We start from the raw sequence: 24190 nt of genomic DNA, 5'->3' as shown, positions 1-24190 counted from the left end.
GAGTGGAATTGCTGGGTCATATTAGCTGTATTTAACATCTTGAGGAGCTGCCCAAATTGTTTTCCAAAGTAGCTGCACCATTTTACATTTCTACCAGCAATTTTGTTGCCTTTTTCATTATAGTCATCTTGGTTGGAGGGTGTAGCTCATTGTGACATTGAGTTGCATTTTTGGGGGGCTAATGATGTTGGGTATTTTTTATATGCTTATTGGAAATTTGCATATCCTTTTTGGAGAAATATCTATTCACATTCTTTGCCCATTTTCAAAATTGGACATAGTAATCCTTTCTTTATCTGTAGCATCTCAAATTCTGTCTCCTTTTGTTTGTGCCCCTTTTTTCTAGAGCCGTATCTTTATTTAGTCTTTTTATAGAACAACACTTTATTTTATTTTTTTTTTTATTTTTTTTTTTTAATTTTTTTTTTCAATGTTTTTTATTTATTTTTGGGACAGAGAGAGACAGAGCATGAACGGGGGAGGGGCAGAGAGAAAGGGAGACACAGAATCGGAAACAGGCTCCAGGCTCCGAGCCATCAGCCCAGAGCCTGACGCGGGGCTCGAACTCACGGACCGCGAGATCGTGACCTGGCTGAAGTCGGACGCTTAACCGACTGCGCCACCCAGGCGCCCCTCACTTTATTTTAATTTTGTGGCACATTATATGTGTCCCTACCTATGTGAGGCAGATTGTATAGAATGAAAACAAGGCCCAGTGACAGTTAAGTCCGTTTGTGAACAGCTCCTGTAGCAGAATAATTAGTTATTTCTCTGTTTCAGAGAGACAAAGTAAAAAAGATTAAGTAAACAGTAATTACATCTTGGAGTTCACATCTTTATGAGATGGGGTGCTCAGGGATGAATTCTTTTAGAAATTATGCTTTTTTAATTCTTTTTTGGCTTGCTTACCTGTAGATTGTAATCCTTTATCTGTTTGCAAGTTTCAATGGGGAAGTTAAATAAGTCTTTTTGGATGAAGATACAGTAAGAATGTTCCATTTAAATGGCACACATTCTTCCCTAGGGAAGAAAAGAGTGGATGCATCAAGTTTGTTTAAGCAGTTATTGAGAGCCATGTGCTAGGTTCATTGGTGTTTCATTTTCTATTGATGTGTAACAAATTACTAGAAAATAGATAAATCCTGAAGTAGCTTTTGCAGACTTCTCAGTCAGGAGAGGTATTTTATCTGATGTTACTTAATGAAAATTTCAATAGCAACAGCACACAAAAATGTGGCGCAAATGATCTTCAGATACATCACAGCCTGTTCTAAAATGCAAGGGTGTGATAGCAAGGAAATGAGTTTTCACGCTTAAAAAGAGTCTTTATAACTTGAACGTGTCAGCCACAGCTTTATCGGAAGATGAGAATTAATAAATCTTTTTTTTTTTTTTTGGCTTTGTTTTGAGATAGAAAGTGATTGGAATAGAAACCCTTGGTGGTATCTGCTACAGTGGATGGTTCTTTTAATACCTCTCCTTGTGCACATTCTGTGCTTACTCTCTCTTGCATGCACTCTCTTGCTCCTCCCCTCCCCCTTTCTCCCTACTCCTTCTTTCTCCCTACTCCTTCTTTCTCCCTCTCTTCCCCTGTCTCCCCACTTTGTTTACTTTGAAAAGAAATGTATTGAGAGTTAGAGGGAATAAATGGAATAAATTGTTTTTGTGGTCTCCTGACCTGATGGTAGTGTTTTTACACTAAAATTACTGCGCTTTTTTTTTCCCTCCCCAATACTAAGCATTTTAAGTTGTATTTTTTGAATACCTCCTAAATTAACATGAGGTTTCATTAGGATTTTCATCATGCTTAAAATGGTAGACTCCCTAATGGGTACATATCAGAATTAGTAATTCTGTAATTTAGTGACTTGTTGGTAAGTATCAACTGTGTATAGGCACTGGGTTCTACATTCTGGAAATGGAATAGTGACCAAGACATAAGTTCCTACTCTCATGACATACATATTCTAGTACTAAGAGACTGATAATTAGTATACAGATAATAGATGCCATGATTTCAAATAGTAACATTCTGTGAAGAAAATAAGGTAATGTCACAGTAAGTGACTTCAGGGTGAGGGGTAGTCCTTTGAAGAGATACCCAAGTTGAGAGATGAGTGGTGGGTATAAGGACTCAGTCATGCAAAGAAGGAGAATCTCAGGCAGACATAACTAACACAGAGGCCTTTGAGTTGATTTTTGAGGAGTAGAAAAGAAAACTAGTGTGGATGGAGCTTAATTAAGAAGCGGCTCTACCGTAAGTGTTCTGAGGGTGCTAGGCAGAGACCTAGTAATGGAGTGCCTGGTATGCTGGCGAAAGTAATGTGGATTTTATTCCAAGGTGGATTTTGAGTAAGAGAGGGATGAGCAATAACATTCTCTACATGTCTCCGAGGCAGTTACCACGTCCATTCAGGGAGTCAAACATAGTATACTACTATTACCAAATATATGCTGTCCATGGTCAAGTTTCCTGATTGTCCTAACCCTGTGTTTTATAGAGCCTTCTATGATCCAGTTCAGAACCACACATTTACATTTTGTTTCGAGTGTCTTAATCTGCAACAGTTCTTCAGCCTGTCTTTATCTTTCACAACATTTGTATTTTTAAATAGTATGCATCCATTGTTTCACAGACTGTCCCTATTTGGGATTTAATTGATCATTTCTTCATGATTCAATTCAGTTTATGCACTTTCGTCAATAAAAATGTGATGTATCTATATAGACGCGATATATCTGTAGCAGATTACATCAGAGGGTACTTGACGCTACTTTGTCCATTACTGGTAGTGTTGATTTCATATTACTTGGTTTAGGTATTGTTTATCAGACTTTTCCACCATATTTTTTTGTAGTTAAAAAATTATCAAATACTTTGTGCAAATATTCTTCCAGCAAACTTCCACCTAATGGTGAAAATTAGTTATTGTTGCAAAATGGTGATTTGCTAACTATCATTCTCTACACTACTTAGTTGGTCAGTTGGTGTTCTACAAAAAGAACTTTTTCTTATCTATTTATACATGGATTTGTGGATTCTTTCATTCAGTGTGTTATATAGTTCGTGGTATTCCTTTGATAGTCAACCTGTCCCAAATCTGGCCAATGAAAACCTGTCAAACTATGTCCCTTACCACTTACTATGTCCCCTTCACTTTCTGAGAACTGTTTTTAGTTTTTGGTATAAGAGGGTCCACACTCATCTTGTACTTTCCTTGCCTTAGCCCTGAAGGCAGCCATTTTTTAAGAGCCTGGAATCCTTTTAGTTAAAATGGTATTTAGCAATCAAGATCTGGGCATTAGATTATGTTCACTGCTCCTGTAAATGTCATTGCTTCTAGACTTAGTGGACAGAGTGAAAAAAATAGGTATGTTTAAATCACAAATTCATACTGATACTCTAATTTTAGTCTGTATCTGGGTTCTTTGCCTCCCCAGTTCCTTATTTTTGTTTCCCTTCTCTTCTTCCCTAGTGAGAAACCTAACTACTAGCAGTATACTGATTCCATATTTGCCCACTTGTATGATACATATCAATAGCTTCAGAATTGCTGTATGCATACCGCTACCAACAACAAATCTAAGTAAATTTCAGTATCCACAGTTCTCTTTAGTCTGAGAATAAGTAAAATACTATATTTAAATTTTACTTGGATTAGTTCCTTTTTTTCCTATGTAATTATGGTATTCATTTAGTAGTAAATACATCTTAATTTTTCTAGATGTTGCCAGATTCCCCTTTGTTGGAGATGAAGTATATGTCTTTTTTTTTCTTACAGCTTTATTGAGGTACATTTGATACACAGTAAAGTACATTTATTCAAAGTGTTTGATAAGTTTTGACATGTATACACCTGTGATACCAACACCATAATCAATATTAATGATGGATATGTTCTGTGTAGTTTTTATTTAAATTCCTTTTATTAGCATATTTTTTATGTTTAAGAGCCATTTGCATTTTTTGTGAGAATTGGCTCTTTAATGTTTATTTATGAAAAACAATTTTTTTAATGTTCGTTTATGTTTGAAAGAGAGAGAGCATGAGTGAGGGAGGGTCAGAGAGAGAGAGAGGGAGACACAGAATCCGAAGCAGGCTCCAGGCTCTGAGCTGTCAGCACAGAGCCCAACACAGGGCTCTAACAGTGTGTGAGGATTGTCACCTGAGCCAAAGCCAGATGCTTAACTGATTAAGCCACCCAGGTGCCACTGTTTATTTTTGAGAGAGAGAGAGAGAGAGAGCATAGCATACCTGCGCATGTGTGTGAGCAGGGGAGGGACAGAGAGAGAGGGAGACAGAATCCCGAGCAGGCTCCACTCTGTCAGTGCAGAGCTTGACAGGGGACTTGAACTCACGAACCTTGAGATCATGACCTGAGCTGAAATCAAGAGTTGAACGCTTAACCAACTGAGCTACCCAGGCGCCCCGGGTTTGATTCTCATTTGTAGTGTCCCCTTCCACCTTTTTCAATAGAATTGTTCACTTTTTTCTTCCCTATTTTTAAGAAGTTTTTAATGCGTATTAGGGATATTAACTATATAATATCAGTAACTTGTAATATCAGTAATGTATCTATGTAATATCAGTAATCTCAGATCCACTTAGAACTACCTTGGTGTATAAGGTATGAATATTGAATCTAAGTTTGTTTCCAAGTTTGTATCCAGTTGTGTCAACACTACTTTAAAAAAAAATTCATCAGGGTGCAGGAACAACTAGATATTCACATAGAAAATAATGAAATTGGATCTCTACCTCACACCATGTAAAAAAAATGAACTCCAAATAGATCACAGACCTAAAATTAATAGCTAGAACTATAGAAGTCTTAGAGGAGAACACAGGAGTAAATCTTTGTGACTGGACTCAGCAATAGTCTTTTAGATATAATACCAAAAGCACCTGTGACAAAAGAAAAAATAAATTGGAATTCATCAAACATTAAAACTTTTGTGTTTCCAGTGATACTATCAAGAAAGTAAAAAGACAATACATAAAATGGAAGAACATGTTTACAACTTCTTTTGAGTTCTCTAGAGTGATTTAGTTTTTTTCTAGGCTTTCCCTACCCCCAGAATTAGGTTTTAGCTTTTTATAGTCTTTCTAATGAATGCCACTTGTTCATCTGTTCCACTACCTTTAAATTTCTACTCCCCCCCCCCCCCCGCCCCCACCTTTTGATGTTTGTTTATTTTGAGAAAGAAAGAGCGTGAGAATGAGCAGGGGTGGGGCAGTGGGAGAAGGAGAGAGAATCCCAAGAGGGCTCTGAGCTGTCAAGCACGGAGCCTGACTTGGACTTGATCTCTCACAAACTGTGAGATCTTGACCTAAGCTGAAATGAAGAGTTGGACACTTACCTGACTGAGCCACCCAGCACCCCTCTCCCCACCTTTTTTGTTCCTTATAAATGAATGTGATTTTGTGTCCTTATATTGTCACCTTAGAGTGATTTTATGAGAAAATTATTTTATGAGAAATATAATGATTTTTTAAAATATGCTTTGTAATTTTTTGTTGGTGAGTTCAGTTTGCCTTGTTTTAAACAGGTTTGTTTTCTTTCCTTTTTACCATACTCCTTTCCAATAAGGCAGTTTTGAAATTGCCCCAGCCTGAATTTTTGAAATCCTCAGCTCTGAAGAAGGTCTTAGAGTAGGATCTTCTGGAGAAATTCCTCCAGTCCTTGAGTCAGTATATGGTGGTCTTATTGTTGGTTGCACAGATATTTCTAATTCTTCCCTTCATAGCAAGCAAGCACTTTTCATTTGAAACTGCACTTGTCATTTGAGCCTCTGTTCCTATCAAAAAATTACAGTACCTTTGTTTCAGGTAGTGAGTCTGACTCTTGTTTACTGTCTCGCTTGAGGTGTCTTGGGTTTCATTACTCCCAGGGAGTTGGGTTTTTGACCCCAGTGCCTGTTTCCATTCCCAGCTCCCTGAGTTCTTCCTGTCTTGAGCCCCCCGTTCATTAATGGGAGTTTATCACTGTTGTTTTTGGAAAAGCCTGAATTCTCTGCTTTATCTTTCTCTTAATTACTGTATTCATCTATACAAGGTCAACTCTTTACCCTTTCTAGCCCTTCATTTGTACTTAGAAGAATCATCTTATTTTTAGTAATTGAAACATACCTTAAGTTACAGAAAGTCCAGTTTTAATCTTATACCCAATATAATGATTTTTCCTTCCCACATTCTCATTTTTTTTTTTTAACTTATTTTGACTGGGGGCGGGGGCAGAGAAAGAGGGGGAAAGAGAGAGAATCCCAAGCAGGTTCTGCACTGTCAGCACCCAATGTGAGGCTCAAACCCACAAACCATGAGATCATGATTTGAGTTGAAACCAAGAGTTGGGCGCTTAACCGACTGAGCCACCCAGAATGCCCCTGCATTCTCATTTTGATAGGGGTGGCGGTTGTTTTGTTCTTTTAATCGTTACTTTCTTCTTACTCTTGTGGTGCTTACTTTCAAGGTTGAGGAAGAAGAAAGAGGAAAGGGAGCAACATTTTACTTGAATGATTCTGTTGTAATCCAGCATGGTGTCATGGCCTGTATATATGTGCTAGCTCTTTTGTGCTAAACCCGAATACATTTATTTTCGGAGGCCCTTATAGAACCTATCACTTGCCCACATAGGCAGTGTACTTCACATTTCACCTTTGGCAACACTCTTCTTTCGTTTACTCCTGGCTCAGCTCTTGCTGAGTACACCCATATTGTGTGTCATCTTACCTTGGTAAATTTGTCTCACGGGTGGACTTATGTTAAATGGGCTTCTAGCAGGACTTAACTTGGCTCAGGGGAAGCACATATGCTTTTTTTCTTTTCCTTGCCATTTTTTATTTTGGAAAACTTCGAACCCACGGAAAAGTTGAGAGGACGGTGGATGAAGAGTCATACGCCCTTCTAGATTTTCTACTTGTTAACATATTTTGCCCATTTGCTGACTTTTTCTTGGCTGAAGTAATTGAGGATCATAATGAGACATTATATCGCTACCTTCCTAAATATTTCTGTATGTCTCTCCAAAAATCAGACATTCTTGTACATAATATGTTTACCACACTCAAAATTCAACAGTGATGTGATACTGTAATACATAGGCCATAGTCAGATTTTCCAAAATGTTTCAGTAAATGCCCTTGATAGCTGGTTTTCTTCCTTATTCAGGATCCAATCAAGGTTTCAGTTAGTTTTTCATATCTCTTTAATCATGAAAAGTTCTTCACCCTTTTTTGCCTTTTGTGGTGTTAATGTTTTTAAAAGAGTCGATGCTGGCTTCTTTGCAGAATACCTCTTAGATGTATGTGGTTGTTTTCTCATGATTAGATTGAAATTTAACAGTTTTACTAACGTTTTGGTTAAGGTGATATTCACCAGATTTTTCTGTAAAAGTACCTGTTTCCTTTTTGCTCTAATCTGTGGAGTGTCAATGTCCTGTTCCCTAACAGTCTCACACCCAATGGTTTCTTAGCATCTGTTGATAATTTTTGTCTGAATCAGTTATTAGTACTTTGGTATTTACAATATGGTTATTTTCTAATTCTGTCATTCTTTCCATGAATAGGTGTTGGCATTCTCCTATAAAAGAATTTTTTGGGGTGCCCCGGTGGCTCAGTCAGTTAAGCACCCGCTTTGAATTTCAACTCAGGTCATGATCTCATGGTTCGTTGGAACGAGCCCCACATTGGGCTCCGAGCTGACAGCAAGAAGCCTGCTTGGGTTTCTCTCCCTCTCTCTCCCTGTTTCTCTCTCCCTCTCTCTCTGCCCCTCCCGCCTTAAAATAAATAAATAAACATTTAGAAAAATAGAGAATTTTTCCTCTTCTCACCTGTAAAGGAAATAATTTGTTTTTAATCCACACATGGATTTTTTAAAAATGTATTATCATCCATTCCTGTTACTCATTTTGATGTGCGACTTGTTTCAAATTTGGCCTCTGGGAATCTATGCATTCTTGCTGTGCCAAACAGTAGAAATGTACTTTATCCAACTGCTGGTCTTTTTTCTCCATGTTATTAAATTTGGCTTCAGTGAATTTAGGCTTCTGCATGCTGAAGGAGGCACTTCCCTGCATAGAAAGTATATTTGCATATGCTCCCAAACTTACAGATTCATATATCAGATTTTCAAGAACTCTCCCTATGCTTCCTGACATCGGCTTACTAGTTTCTGATGTTCAGCAGTGCCCCGCCACCAAGTAAGATGCCATTATGCCCTTTCTCAAGTTCTTTTAGAGCCTCCATTTACTGGATGTGCTTTTGCAATGCCCTACTGTCCTGGGGAGAGGAGGAGAAAAGTCAGAATGCACTTATGTCCTGTGAATTTTCTTGCAAAATGTTTTTGTGGATTTGTCTTTCATGGTCTGGAAAGTACGGTGTTCTCAGGTTCTTTCTTAGTAAGTCCTGCTCAGATATTTAGAATGTGAGATGTATTAATTAGCTAGGACTGCTGTTATGACTGGGTGACAACAGAAATTCTGTCTCATGGTTTTAGAGGCTAGAAATCCCAGAGATCAGTATGTAGGCAAGATTGCTTGCCTCTGAGGGCTATGAGAAAGGACCTGTTCCATGTCTCCCACCTGCTTCTGGTGGTTTGCTAACAGTCTTTGGATTGCAGAAGCATCACCCGATCTCTACCTTCATCTTCATGTGGCATTCTCCTCATTCTCCTTGTGTAGGTATCTGTGTCCAAATTTCCCCCATTTGTAAGGACACTGCACATATTGGATTAAGTGTCTACCCTACTCTCTGGTGTGATCTCATCCCAATTTAACTAATTACAGCTGCACACATCCTATTTCCAAATAAGATCACATTCTGAGGTGCTGGGCATTAGGACTTCAAGGTAAGAATTTGAGTGGGAGACACTCCTAACATGGGTACTTTTTAATCACTGTTCTTCAACAGAAAGGCTGAGACCATTCAACATTCTTGTATATATGGGCTTCTATTTAATTTCATATAATTGAAATTAATAAAGGGTTTTCCCCCCTTATTTCTGGATGTTATAGACTGAATATTTGTGTCCCCCCCCCCACAATCCATATGTCGAGAATTAATCCCCAGTGTGATGGTGTTTTGGGGAGGTGATTAAGTCATGAAGGTAGAAGCCCTCATGAATGGGATTAGTGCCCTTAAAAAAAAAGATACCAGAAAGATCCCTCACATACCTCTCTTGTCATATGAGGATACACTGAAAAAAATGGTCTCTGAACTAGAAAGCTGACCTCGACCAGACACAGTGCCTGTTCTTGGACTTCCCAGCTTCTAGAACCCTGAGAAATAAATGTTGTTGATAAGCCACACAGTTTATGGTATTTATGTTACAGCAGCCTGAATAGACTAAGACCCATAGTGTATAAAGAAAATTATGTTCTGTGTCCATGTTAGAACCACAGTAGATAAACTCTCACCAGTTATCACAACCTTTTGTCCAAAATGATTGCTATCCACATCTTTAAAAGTTTATGACGAAACTTTCAAAATTACATAGAATATATGATGAACTGCAATATGTTCATCAACCAGCTTCAACAAATTCCAGTATTTCAATTTTTGCGTCTTCTATTCTCCATGTTACCACCACCAACTCTTCTTTTGAAGATGTTATTTAAATTAAAAAAAAAAAGCCCCACAGGTGACACTGAATCACTCTTAGGGGAGATACCATTTAGAGCAGTGGAAAAAGGCTTGAAAATGAACTGATGATATGGTTTTACACTAATAGATTTTTATAGTTTTAGTGCTAAAGATGAAAAGCGCCTGAAATGCCTTTACTCCAGTGGTTTCCAAATGAGTTTTTAGCCAAGAAATCATTTGAATTAAATTTACCTGGGAATTCTAAATAAAAGTCCTTAAAATCACTGTGGGGAGATCAAAACACCACGTTTTCCTTACCCATAGATAAGTCACTTACATATATCTGTGGAATCCTTTGGGCTCTGTAGAACACATTTTGAAAACCAAGATAAAGTGATTTGTCCAAAGCTGTACTCCTGGGTGGTTGCAGAGATAAGACTCTAGGATACAGGTCTCTTGTGCAGAAATTCTCTTTGTTCTTACTACCTCTTTTTACAGTTTTTGAAAGAATTTTTTCTTACTTGGCTCCTAGACACTAGGTAAGTAAGTGAAATGTGGCCTTCATTTTTCTAGGAAAGCATGGAACCTTCTAAACAATGGCAATTCCTTTCCTTTCCACTAACTCAGTATTAGATCAACAAAATGATCTAAAGCTTTGAACTTTCCACAGCAGATGATTTGGGTTGACAGTCTCTGGTTCTTTAAAAAAAAAAAAAAAAACAAAAAAAACCCCAAAAAACATTTAGAATACGTTGAATTTCTAAATGAAGTTGTTTCATTTTAGTTTCTTGTTCATTGCTAGTGTACGGATATACAGTTGATTTTTATATATTGATCTTGTGTCTTGCAACTTGGCCGAACTAGATAATTTCTAAATTTCTTTTTTTAATTGTATTCTATTTTGATTTTTTTATTTTAGAGAGCACGAGTGGGGGAGAGGGGCAGGATGGGGGGGGGGGAGAGAATCTTAAGCAGGCTCCGTGCTCAACACAGAGCCCAACACAATCCCATGACCCTGAGATCATGATCTAAGCTGAAATCAGGAGTCAGATGCTCAACTGACTGAGCCACCCAGGCACCCCAATAATTTCTAAATTCTGAGTTTGGCTAAGGTGGTTTTTTTTTTTTTTAATTTTTTAGGACATTTTTACTTATAAAATTCATTTATTGTAAGTGTACAATTCCATCTTTAGAAATGTATAGAACTGTACAGTCATCACCACAATCTGTTTTAAAATGTTTTCATCATCCCAAAAAGTTCTCTTGTGCTGGTTTAAACTTAAGTAATGCTCCTGCCCTCCCGCTCCCCCAGGCACCCACTTATCTATTTTCAGTTTCTATAATTGCCCTTTCTAGACACTTCATATAAATGGAATTATACAATATGCAGGGGTGTATGTCTGGCTTTTTTCACCTAGCATAATGTTTTTGAGGTTCATGATCCTAGTCTGTTCTTTTTAACTGCCGACTAGTAGTCCATTGTATGGATATACACATTTTGTCTGTCTCTTCACCAGTTGGTGGGAATTTGGATTGTTTTTATGTTTGGGCTACTATGAGTAATGTTACGAATGTTTCTGTAAATGTATTTGTGTATACAATAAGGTATCATTTCTCTTGTATAGACTTCTAGGAGGAAAATTGCTAGGTTGTATGGTAAATTTACATTTTAACTTCTCAAGGGTTGGCAAACTGTTTTCTAGAGTGGAAATGAATGAGGGTTCCAGTGTCTCGACATCCTGATAGTTATTTTGTCTTTTTGATTATATCTACTGTACTGAGTGAATGAATAGTGGTATCTCATTGTGGTTTTCATTAGCATTTTTCTGAGGGCTTGTGATACTGAGCATCTTTTCATGCACTTATCAGCTATTTATATATTGTCTCTGGAGAAATGTCTGTTCAACCTTTTGCCCATTTTTATATGGTTTATTTGTCTTTTTATTAAGAGTTCTTTGTATATTTTGTATACTCGTCCCTTATCAGATACATGATTTGCAACAATTTTCTCCTAATCTGTGCCTTCTCTTTTCACTTTCATAGTGTCTTTTGAAACTCAAACATTTTATTATGGTAAAGTTCAGTTTATCAAATTTTTATTCTATACATTGTACCTTTGGTATCCTATCCTAATAAGAACGTTTTGCCAATCCAAAGTCACAGATACTTTTCCCCTGTGTTTTCTTCAAATATTTACAGTTTTAGCTCCTAATGCTTAAGTCTGTCATCCATTTTAATTTAATTTTTATGTATCGTGTAAGGGAAAGGTCTAACTTCATATATTTGCATGTATATCTAGTTATCTTGGCACCTTTTTTTTTTTTGAAAATATTATTCTTTTCTCCATTGGTTTGTGTTGATAAAAACCATAAATGTAAGAAATTCTGAACTCTTTCTTGATTTACATGTCTGTCTTTGTGTCAGTACCGTACTGTCTTCATTATTGTGACTTACAGTAAGTTTTAAAATCAGATGGTGTATATCCTCCCAACTTTTGTTATTTTTTTTCAAAATGGTTTTGGCTATTCTAGCTTTGAACTTTCATACAAATTTTAGGATTGGCTTTTCAATTTCTACAAAAAAACCCTGCTGGAATTAGACAGTGAATGCATTAAATTTGTAGATTAGTTTGGAAAGATTTGCCAATATTAAGTGTTCCAATATTGACAATAGTAAATGTCCTGATCTCTGAGTATGAGATGTCTTTTCATTTACTTAGATCACCATTAATTTACGTGTAAATTCTTTAAGTGTACATGTCCTGCCTGTCCTTTATTAAGTTTATTCCTAAGTTTTTATTCTTTATGATATTATGAATAGAGTTTTAATTTCAATTTCCTGTTGTTCATTGCTTAGTATATAGGTATACTTGCTTTTGTATGTTGATTTTGTATCTGGCAACTTTGCTGAACTCATTTATTACTTTCTAGGATTTGAGGACAAATAGAATGCGAAGACAAATAGGATTCTATAATCTACCTGTAAAAACCTCCTTCTCTTTACTTCTTCCTTTCCATTATGGGTGTCCTTGGTTTATTTTTCTGTCCTTTTCCTTTTTTCTCCCCCCTATACTACATTATAGCTAGAACCTGTAGTATAGTGTTGAATAGCAGTGGCAACAATGGACAGCCTTGTCTTACTTCGTTTTTACAGGAGAAAGCATTCATTCATTCATCATTAAATATGATGTTAGCTCTTGGTATTTTGTAAATATCCTTATCAGATTAAGGATATTCTTATCCATTCCCAGTTTAAGAGTTTTTTTGTTTGTTTTTTTTTACCAAGAATCGTATTGAATTTTGTCAAATGCTTTTTCTGCATCTATTGAGGTGATCGTATGGTTTTCTTCTGTTAATATGGTATATTACCTTAATTGATTTTAGAATGTTAAGCCAAGTTTGCATACTTTGGGTAAATCCCACTTGGTGATGGTGGCCAATCCTTTTGATCTCTTGCTTAATTTCTTGTTATGTCTTTGGTATGGCTCAGTATCAGGGTAGTAATGGCTTCATAGAGTGAGTCAGAGAATACTGCCTCCTCCTCTATTTCTGAAATAGTTTGTTGAAGAGTGGCATTATGTCTTCTTTTAAATATTTGGTAGAATTTACCAGTGAAGTCATTTGGGCCTGATTTTTTTCTTTGTGAGGTTTTTAATTACTAATTCAATTTCTTTACTTATATGTGTCTATTCAGATTTTTCTGTTTCTTCTGGAGTGCACTTTGGTAGTTTCTGTCTTTCAAGGAGTTTTTTCATATCATCTGAGTTGTTGAACTTATTGGCATAAAGTTCATAATGTTCCCTTATACCATTTTATTATGTATATATATTTTTAAAGTAAGATCTGTGGCCAATGGGGGACTTGAATTCACAACTCCACGATCAAGAGCCACATGCTCCACTGACTGAGCCAGCCAGGCACCCCTCTTCTACCATTTTAATATCTGTAGGATCTATAGTGATGTCACCCTTCTCATTCATGATATTGGTAAATACGTATTCTTTTTTCCTTATCACTTTAGCTAAAAGTTAACAATTCTGTTGAGCTTCTCAAAGAACTAGCTCTTGGTTGAATTCATTTTCTCTATTGTTTTCTCCCTTTGATCTTTATTATTTTCTACCCTCCTCTTACTTTGCATTTAATTTGTTCTTCTCTTTGCAGTTCATTAAAGTATAAGCTTAGGTCACTGATTTGAGAACTTTCTTCTTTTATATAGATATTTAGTCCTTTAAATATTCCTTTAAGTACTACTTTAGTGGTATCCTACAAATTTGAATATGTTATGCTTCCATTTTTGTTTAGTTCAAGATACTTTTCTGATTTTCTTTTTGGTATCTTTTTTGAGCCATTGGTTATTTAGAAGTTCCTTAAATGGTTTCCAAATATTTGAAGATTTCCCAAGGATCTTTCTGTTTTGGATTTCTAATTTAATTCTGTTCTGGTCAAAGAACACACATATTTAATATGACTTGAATCCTTTTGAATTTATTGAGTCTTGTTTTATGGCTTTAGTGGTAATTTTTTTTTTTAATGTTTACTTTTGAGAGGGAGAGAGAGAGAGTGAATGAATGAATGGAAGAGGGACAGAGAGAGAGGGAGACACAGAATCCAAAGCAGGTTTCGGGTCCAAGCTGCCAGCATAGAGCCCGACGTGGGGCTTAAACTCACGAACCACGAGGTCATGATGCTAAATTGACTGTGCCTCCCAGGCATCCCTCTTACTGGTTATTCTATGCGCACTTAAGAAAAATGTGTATTTTGGTGTTTTGAGTGTAGTATTCTATAAATGTCAATTAAGTAAAGTTGTCGTTAGTGTTGTTCAGGTCTACCTTGCTGATTTTCTAACTGGTTGTTCTATCAGTTATTGAAAGGGGGTATTGAAATCTCCAATCATAATTATTGATCTGTGCATTACTCTTTGTAGTTCTTTCAGTTTTGACTTCATATATTTTGAAGCTCTGTCATTAAGTTCATAAATATTTAGTATCGTTCTCTTGACTAAATGACTCCTTTATCCTGATAAAGTGATCATCTTCATTTTAGGTACTCACTCTTCTTTGTTCTGAACTGTACTCTGATATCAATATATTCAGTCAGACTTTCTTGTGACTAGTGTTAGCTTGATATATATCTTCTTCTATCTTTATTTTTAATCTTTGTTTATATTTAAATTGTTTAGATAGGCAGTATCTAAATCTAAATCTAAAATTTTTAGATTGGCAGTATCCAATCTAAAATTGGATTTCACTTTTTTAATCTTAACTGACAATCTCTGCATTTAAAAATTAGTGTGTTAGGTCATTTACATGTATTGTGATTATTGCTGTGATTAAGTTTGAGTCTGTCATCTTTGTTATTTATTTTCTGTTTGTCCCATGTTTCTTGTTCCTTCTTTCTGCCTTCTTTTTCATTAATCAGGTATTTTTAAAAATTTTTATTTATGTCTTTTCTTCAGTCCTTAGCTGTAATTCTTTGTGTCTTTGTTTTGTGCTGTTTTTACCGTAATGGTTGCTTTAGCATATACAACTTACCAGTCTACATTTAAGGGATATTATACCATAAGAACCTTACTATAGGTAGGGTACTTGTATTTCTGTCCCCTAGGCTTTTTATTATCATTTGTCAAGCATTTTACTATTATGTATATTATAAATTCCATAATACATTTTTCATTTTACTTCTGCCTATAGGTCTTCCTTTAATGTTCTTTTAGTGAAGGTCTTTTGGTCATGAATTCTTTTGTGTGAATATGGTGTTTTTACTTTGACTTTTTTTTTTTAACCGCTTTATTAAGATATAATTCACATACTATACCATTCACCCATTTAAAGTGAACATTCAAGGGCATCTGAATGGCTCTGTTGGTTAAGTATCCGACTCTTGATCTTGGCTCAGGTCAGGATCTCATGATTGTGAGATTGAGCCCTGCATCCAGCTCAACACAGAGCTCTGTGCTGAGACTGCTTGGGATTCCCTCTCTCTCCCTTTCTTTCTGGCCCTCTCCTGCTCAATTCTCTCTCATGTGCATGTTTGCTCTCTCTCTCTCTCTCTCAAAATAAATAAACACACAAAAAAGAAAATCTTTCTTTAAAAAAATAGTGTTTTTAATACGTTTGTAGGATCTTATAGCCTTTATCACAGTTTTATTTTGGGACATTTTTGTCCCCCTAAAAGAAACCCCATACCCTTTAGCAGTTGTTCTGATCAGTTCCTATTCACTCTCATGTTTGGGAGAGATCCCCTACCCTAAATACCACAAGATGACTGAGCATACAACATCCAACATGGGACAGATGAGATAGCAATGTATTAGTTACATATACTCACAGCTCAACGGAGGGGAAAACCTCACAACATACAGGGCCACATGGGTGTTGTACTTGGGATCAAAGTGAACAAACATGGGCTGTGGGAGGCAGCCTTTATAGTAACATGAGGATGAGGTGACCCCTGGTTCCCACTAGAAGGTGTGATTACTTGTTCAAATAATTTCATAGGCTGGCAGGGAAGTAAAACTCATTAAGTTAAAAACCAAGTAGAATGCAACTAGTACAGCTGCATGGGGAACTAACTTACTTACTTTCTTTCTTTCTTTTTTTCTTTCTTTCTTTTCTTTTCTTTCTTTCTTTTCTTTCTTAAATTTTATTTGAAGTAATCTTTATATTCAACATGGGGCTTGAACTCAAACCCTGAGATCAAGAGTTACATGCTCTGCCAAGTGAGCCAGCCAGGTGCCGAAGCAACTTTTCCACAGGATGGGGTGGGGCACATATCTGGTTAAGAGTAGGGGAACTCATGGTTAGGCATTTGGAGCCCTGCGAGGCCCAATGTGTCAAGGCAGCAGTTAATATTGAATCTTAATTTCATGCCTTACACCACAACAGTGAGTCTGCATTCCTCCCTGATCTCTCCTTCATCCCTTGACCACCACAAATCTGTTTTCTATCTTTATGGGTATGCCTATTCTAGACATTTCATATAAGTGGACTCCTACCATAGATGGTATTTTGTGTCTGAATTTTTCCCCTTAACGTCAGGTTTTCAAGGGTCATCGTGTTGTACCATCGATCAGTACTTCACACCTTTGTATTGCTGATTAGTATTCCATTCTGTGGCTGTATTACATCTTATTTATCCATTCTTCAGTTGATGGGCATTTAGTTGTTTCCACTTTTTGGCTGTTAGGAATAACGCTGCTCTGAACATTTGTGTACAATTTTTGTGTGGATGTATGTTTTCGTTTTTCTTTGGTATATGCCTAACTTTTCCTTTGCTTTTTAAAGCTTTTTATGCTGGATGTAAAATTTGGGTTGGTAGGGTTTTGTTTTTTTTCCTCTTTCAGTGATTTCAATATGTTCCCCTTCTGCCCTCTAGTTTGCATTGTTTCTGATGAGAAATCTGCTTTCATCTTTATCTTTATGCCTCTGACCACATAATGGCTTAGTCTGCTTTTAAGATTTTCTTTTTATCATTGGTTTTAAGTAGTTTGATTATAACATGCTCTGGTATAGTTTTCTTTATATTGCTTGTGTTCAGGGTTTGTTGAGATTCTTAGATCTGTGGGTTTACAGTTTTCATCAAATTTAGAGAGACTTCAGCTGTTATTTCTTTAACTATTTGTTTGGTCCCACTCCCACTTTGGGACTCCAATTATTCATAAAGTACACTGCTTGTCCCACAACTAACTGATATTCTTTTCATTTTGGAGGGATTCTTTTTTCTCTGTGTTTTCCATTTTTTATAATTTCTGTTGCTGTGCTTTCAAACTCAGTGCCTTTTCTAATTTCAAATCTCTTGTCAATCCCATTCAATATATTTTTCATCTCCGTTATCTCAAGAAGTTTGATTTGGGTCTTTTATATTTTCTAGGTCTCTGCTTAACTTTATGAACATAGAGTAGTTCTAATAACTGTTTTAATGTCTTTCTCTGCGAATTCTAACATTAATTTCTATTGATGAACTATTCTGTTAAATTTGCAATTTTTTTTTTTTTTTTTTTTTTTTTTTGGTAATCTTTCAGTGGATGCCTGATATTGTGAAATTTACTTTGTTGGATGCTAGATAATTTTATATTCTTGTAAATCTTCTTGAGCTTTATTTTGGGATGCAATTGTTACTTAGAAACAATATGAGCATTTCAGGTCTTATTTTTATGATATGTTAGGTGGGTCCATTGCCATGCCCAGTGTGGGTTAATTATTCTCCACTACTGAGGCAAGACCTTTCTGAGTATTCAGTACCCTGTGAATTATGTGTTTTACAGTCTGTGGAAGTAGGCCCTGTAGCCCAGAGTGAGCCTCATCTTCTCAGCTTAGGTCCTCCATGCCCAGTCTCATTTCACCTCTGCACCACTGCATGGGAATTCTCTCAAGGCCGTCATAGAGCTCACCATCTTTGTTTTCCAGATTGCCTGTGTTATCTGATGCCGAAATATCTTAAAAATAGTTTCTTTTCTTCTCCTTCAGTTATTTTGGGGTATGGGGGGGTGCTAAATCTAGTCCCTTTGATGCCATTTTTGGCTGGAAGAGAAGTCTGCCCAAAAGGTTTTGACAGATGACGAAATCAGTTGGGATATGAACTCTTACATGGATTTGTTTTCATAGGATATTTTTGTTAGTATTTAAATTCATGATAAATTTCTTGATCTAAGTTAGTTTTCTTTCACCCTTACAGCTTGCCTCTGAATATTGATTTGCTAGATAGTCCAGACTTAATGGAAACAACCATTGATGATCTAATTGGGGCACCTGACACTCTGGAAACACCCCAAGTGCCAGATGAAGTTAACACAGTCACCGGGCAAACTGGATTAGAGGAACCTAAAGAGGAGTGCGGGAGTAAGTAAATGTTCTGTATAACATCAAGGACAACTTTTTATTTTACATCCCTTTGAAGTGAGCTATTTAAATCAGTTCCTTCAAGAATGTTTTATGCAATAGTTGAATTTTAAAATTTAAGGAAGAATAGTTATGCCTTCTTGCCTGTTTTTGGCTTAAGGGTCCATTGAAATTGTTAAGATTACATAATTGGGACAATTAAACATTTGTGTCATTTGGGGCGCCTGGGTGGCTCAGTCGGTTGAGCGTCCAGCTTCGGCTCAGGTCATGATCTCACAGCCCGTGAGTTCGAGCCCCGCGTCGGGCTCAGTGCTGACAGTGCAGAGCCTGGAGCCTGCTTCGGATTCTGTGTCTCCCTCTCTCTCTGCCCCTCCCCTGCTCATGCTCTGCCTCTCTCTGTCTCAAAAATAAATAAAAACATTAAAAAAAAAATTAAACATTTGTGTCATTTATAAGTCATTAAACATTCATGAATTTTCTTTTTTCTTTTTAATGTTTATTTATTTTTGGAGAGAGAGACAGCACAAGCCGGGGGAGGGGGGGGGTGGAGGCGGACAGAGAGAGAGGGAGACACAGAATCCAAAGCAGGCTCCAGACTCTGAGCTGCCAGCACAGAACTTGACGCAGGGTTTGAACTCGTGAACTGAGAGATCATGACCTGAGCTGAAGTCAGCACCTTAACCGACTGAGTCACCCAGGAACCCTAAGCATTCATGAATTTTCAAACTTGCTTTTTTTACTTTGTTTCTTAAGTGGAAATTAAGAGAAAATTTCCTTAAAGATTTCCTATAACACAGGATTTAATAGATGTTCAGACATCCCATTAGCTCCTAGGAAGTATTTTGTTATTAATGAGGACTGTTGTTCCAGACCCACAAAAATAAATAATCCAGGAAGAGTGCTGCTTAACTTTTTACAAAGTTAAGATACCTAACAGGAAGTGAGCCCCTCATTACAAAAGGTATTCAAACAGAGCTTAAATGATGTTGAAGTTGTGACAGAAGAAATTCTTGTGTAGCATGGGGGTTTCATTAATAAGACTTTTACTGAGTTCACATTTATAACGTGTTCAGAGTCATTCAATGAAAATAGAGTGTTTTGATATTAGGAATTAAGGTTTTATAATCTTGGTATCCAATTTATTCTGTATTTTCTTTTGGCTATAATATCAAAATCCTGATTCACATAGGTAAGTAGCTATACATGGTAACTTTTTTAAAAACATCCTGTAATTTTAGGATGTTCCTCAGACAAACAGAAGTAGCACAAGAAGCTTTATTTCAGCCAGAACCCCCCCCCCCCCAACCCAGAACCCAATTTTGGGGGGTATTAAGTTATCAGCATAAGCTAAAGTATTTGTGGTCTCAACATCATCATGTTTAAAATTTAGTATCGCATAAAGAAGCGTTAAGAAAACCAGGAGATGGCAATTAAAGTACATAAACGAAAACGGAGGATTTGGGGAAGATCAGTGTTGAATTTGTGATTTTGTACGTTAAAATTACTGGAAAAGTTTTAAGAACTGCCAGTACTGGAAAACTGTCTCTGGAAATTCTGTTATCATTGTACTAGGATCAGCTATGGGAATCAGTATTCCTTAAAAGCTCCCTATCTGGTTTTAATGTGTAGCCTTGGGAGGGATCCACTGAGTTAATGAATGGACACTTTATAAGATCCCTTTGACGAGGAGAAAATGATTTCATAGTTTTTCCCTCCCTTCTACCTAATTAAATAGAAATTACTGGGCATGGGGCGCCTGGGTGGCTTAGTTGGTTGAGCATCCGACTTCAGCTCAGGTCATGGTCTTGCAGTTCTTGAGTTCAAGCCCCTCATTGGGTTCTGTGCTAACAAACAGCTCAGAGCCTGGAGCCTGCTTCAGATTCTGTATCTCTGTCTCTCTGTCCCTCCCCTGCTCATGCTCTGCCTCTCTCTGTCTCTCAAAAATAAGTAAATGTTAAAATTAAAAAAAAACAATTACTAGGCATTCAACAGCTTGCTTTTTCATGAGACTGTGTGAAAATTCAAACTCATACCAGATTAGTCCCTGCAAAATAAGATTATTACAGAGTGGCTAATTTAAATAGAGTTCGTTTAAAGCTGAATTGTGTTTAATATATTATCTTTTCAGTGGTTAGAGAACTTTATTTGTAATGTGTTTTGCAGCTAGGTGGAACATAAGAGAGACAAAAGGCTTTTCCTGCATTGCACCTGTGTTATCAATACATAATATGTTGTATCAGTCAATGAATAAATGTATGTCCTCCATCTGTTTGCTTCATAAAAGTGTAGTTTTAGGCAGCGTATAGTCAGGGCCGAGGAAAGAAAGTGGCAAGGCAAAGTACTGAGGTCGGCAGGAGGAGCTTGGGTTGTGGTTGTGGAAGGATCGTGTCACAGGTGTTCTCTGCCTTTTCTTCGGATATTTTGGCTGGTAAGCCTTCTTAACTGCACATGCTCTTGAGATTCCATGTCCAGTGGCTTTCTAGGAGTACTGTAGATACAGGGCAATGTTCCTGTTTGGGTTAACTTTTAAAGGCCAACTGGGACTCAGTTATCCACACTTTTTTTTTTTTAATTTTTTTTTAACGTTTATTCATTTTTGAGAGACAGAGAGAGACAGAGTGCAAGTGGGGGAGGGGCAGAGAGAGAGGGAGACACAGAATCTAAAGCAGGCTCCAGGCTCTGAGCTGTTAGCACAGAGCCTAACATGGGGCTCGAACCCACGAACCATGAGATCATGACCTGAGCCGAAGTTGGATGCTTAACCGACAGAGCCACCCAGGCTCCCCAACATGCTCTTTTTTTTTTTTTTTAATGTTCATTTTTAAGACAGAGTACGAGCGGGGGAGAGGCAGAGAGAGAAGGAGACATAGAATCTGAAGTGGGCTCCAGACTCTGAGCTGTCATCACAGAGCCCGATGAGGGCGGGGGTTGAACCCACAAACTACAAGATCATGACCTGAGCCAAAGTTGGACGCTTAACTGACTGAGCTACCCAGGTGCCCCTGTTTGGGTTAACTTTTAAATTAATAGTTACCTGGTTCTAGAAAGAAAATGTATTTATTCTGTGGTCATCTGGATTATTCCATTTAATTTTTGGTAACTGGTATTGGGGAAAAAAACTTAAGTGTATTACCTCACACAGCTGTGACAGATTGACAGACTAAGGGGCCATGTTGCCATTTTTTTCCCAGCATTAAAAGATGCCTCAGAGAAGCTCAGACACCTTGAGTTGGAAAGCAGTCTGTTGCTGTCCTCCCGTCCCAGCGTTGATGTCAACATCAACAACCAGGTATTCAGATTTCTCCCTCATATACCTGTACACATCTTCAGACCTTGTGGAAATCCCTGCTTTCCAAAGCTGATGCTTTCTCTCTCTTCTTTCACTGGGGAATGTGTGTGTGTGGACTTCTTACAGATCTCTTTAAAAAGCACAGTTCATGTATGTTCTGGAGGAAAGGAAGAAACTTGGGCCATGATAGGAACTGTAAAGTCATCTCCTGAGTGTTTTTAAACACACATGCAAAGTGTTGTGGTTGCTTTAAACTTGTTCTTTTGATTCAGCCCATCCTCTTTCTAATTCTATTCAATGGGTTGTGCTATAGTTGAAGAACCAGTTGAAAGCCTTTCAAAATTACAGAAGGATTTGTTCAAATGGGAGCTGCTCTGTCCTATAAACAAGGAAGAGAATGGAACTTGAGATGCTTCAGCTTTGTCCTTCATAACTTTTACCACCCTGTGCCCTTGGAGTTTTAGGTGTGAGGTGGGGGGTGCATCCCAATTTAACATATTAAACTTTAGTTCATTGTTTGAGTGTAATTTAAAAATTTTCTTAAATAACTTATAGAGATAATTAAAAATAGATCAGATGAGGTAAAAATAATTTACTGTGTCAGCTACTAGGTGTCCCTACTAAATGGAAGAGTAAATTTTAGATAATGATCTGGAGACACCCTTTTTTCCATATATAGACAACAGATAACAAGGGTCTGTTGAATTAATTTTGTTGTGGTTTTAAAGAGGAAAAGAGACCAGCTGATTTGTAGTGTTCTTTCATCCTTGGATAACTAGCTGGAATTTCTTCAGAGACCAGTATAACAGAGAGAGTGATTTTCTTCTTTCTTGTCATTGTTCAAGCTATCTTTTTGAATCCAACTTGGTTTTCTTTTTCCTTTTTCTGTTTTTGCTTAGGAATGTCTTTTACAAGCTGATTAAATTCCAGAAAGGCTTTCATTTTCTTGACCCCTCAGTATTTTTCAATTATATTGATCTGTTTGCTTTCATATCGTCCATTGTTTTTACTATCTCTATAGGTAGGGGAATGCAGGGTCAGAGACAGAGGGTTAATTGAAAGCTCTGGATGAAAGTTTTAGAGGGTTAGGAATTAATTTGAGAAGAATTTAATGAAGGACTAGAATGAACCTGAAGGAGAATGGTGAATCTTTCTGGGCATAGGGTGGGAGAAGAGGAATGATTGTTCCACTGGAAGGGAGTTCATGCAAATCCACTGAATAGCAATGTGTTTCTTTTGTAAAATTCCCTGCATGTCTTATTATAATATCACTGAGCCTCCAAAGCAGAGAATCTGTTAAATTAATCTTGAAGACTTGAAGAACGAACAGGAGTGTGGGTTCAGGATAGGAAAGGGAGTGTAAGAGTAGGTTAGGTAAAGGACAGTGGCTGCCGTAAAGGAACATTCTGGGGTTCACATAGCTAGAAAAAATGATAGCTAATATTTAGTGAGATTAATCAACGCCAGGCAGGAATAACAAGAAAGAACTCAGTGTTGTATTAAAAAAAAACAAGAGACCTCTTTATAACTAGAGTGCTATATACAAGTTTGATTCCTGTTTTATATATATGATACATTTTTAATCCAGTCTGATTTCTCTACCTTTATCATCAGTAGATCATGTTTTCTTAGGGAATGCAAATTAATCTTGATATAAGCTTTACTAATTAAAGTAATCTTAGAATGAAAAACCTGTAAATAAAATACATTAGGGTAAAGCAAAGTACCAATTTTGGATGATTAGCTCTAAGAATTGTGGAACTGAGAAGCTGTAAGCCAGTGACAGAATGTTAGGCTCAGACCAGCACTACTGACAGCAGAGTTGACTTCAAACTCATGTCTTGAGAACCCATTTTAGAGGGACCTTATGCCATGGGAGGCCTACATTACCCAGGATTGATGCAGTCCCTTGACATCCTGATACACTGTTGATTCAGTTCTACAAACGTGTTTATTGTTTACTTTCTGTAAGATAAACTAATAAGATGAAAGAAAACAGCTAAGAAATACAGTTTTTGGAAGGCAATATCAGGATCCATGAAGACTGACAGGCTGGAATGATGCACTATATATAAGAATATATGTTATAAATCTGAAAATACAGGATTAGGATAGAGAGGTAGAATATAAAACAAGCATGTGTAAAAAAGTGTTTTAGGAATATGTAAATGTGGTTTGAAGTGTGACTGGCAGAACATCTCTGTTATATTAACCAAAAGGGTTTAAAAAGGGAGGTCCAAACATAGTATTATTATAGTCATTTCTGGGTAGCACTCTTCAAAACTGATTTAGGAAACTAAAGCAGTTTGAGAAGAGAAGGAACTGAATGGTGAAAGCTCTTGAAGCTGAGTTACAACTAAGGATCAGTAGTCTCAGGAAATAGCATTTTATTAAAAAAATTTTTTTTGACGGGGGCGCCTGGGAGGCTCAGTCAGTTGAGCATCCAACTTTGGCTCACGTCATGATCTCTCGATTCGTGAGTTGGA

The 24190-nt window shown here is 37.0% G+C and overlaps 1 protein-coding gene across 4 annotated transcripts in view; it reads left to right on the top strand.

Moving 5' to 3' along the window:
* Window positions 1-24190, top strand: part of EPB41L5 (erythrocyte membrane protein band 4.1 like 5) — a 141643-nt gene that overhangs the window by 84736 nt on the left and 32717 nt on the right. For all 4 annotated transcript variants that reach the window (XM_042954191.1, XM_042954190.1, XM_042954189.1 and 1 more), the window contains exons 17-18: window positions 18252-18415; window positions 21607-21704. In XM_042954191.1, the coding sequence (XP_042810125.1) occupies window positions 18252-18415; window positions 21607-21704 (262 nt within the window). The remainder of the gene's footprint in view (window positions 1-18251; window positions 18416-21606; window positions 21705-24190) is intronic.

The sequence above is a fragment of the Panthera leo genome, chromosome C1 (assembly GCF_018350215.1).
Source record: "Panthera leo isolate Ple1 chromosome C1, P.leo_Ple1_pat1.1, whole genome shotgun sequence".
Lineage (NCBI taxonomy): Eukaryota > Metazoa > Chordata > Mammalia > Carnivora > Felidae > Panthera > Panthera leo.
Note: the sequence above shows the minus strand (reverse complement) of the source record. Positions and strands in the feature narration are given on the sequence as shown.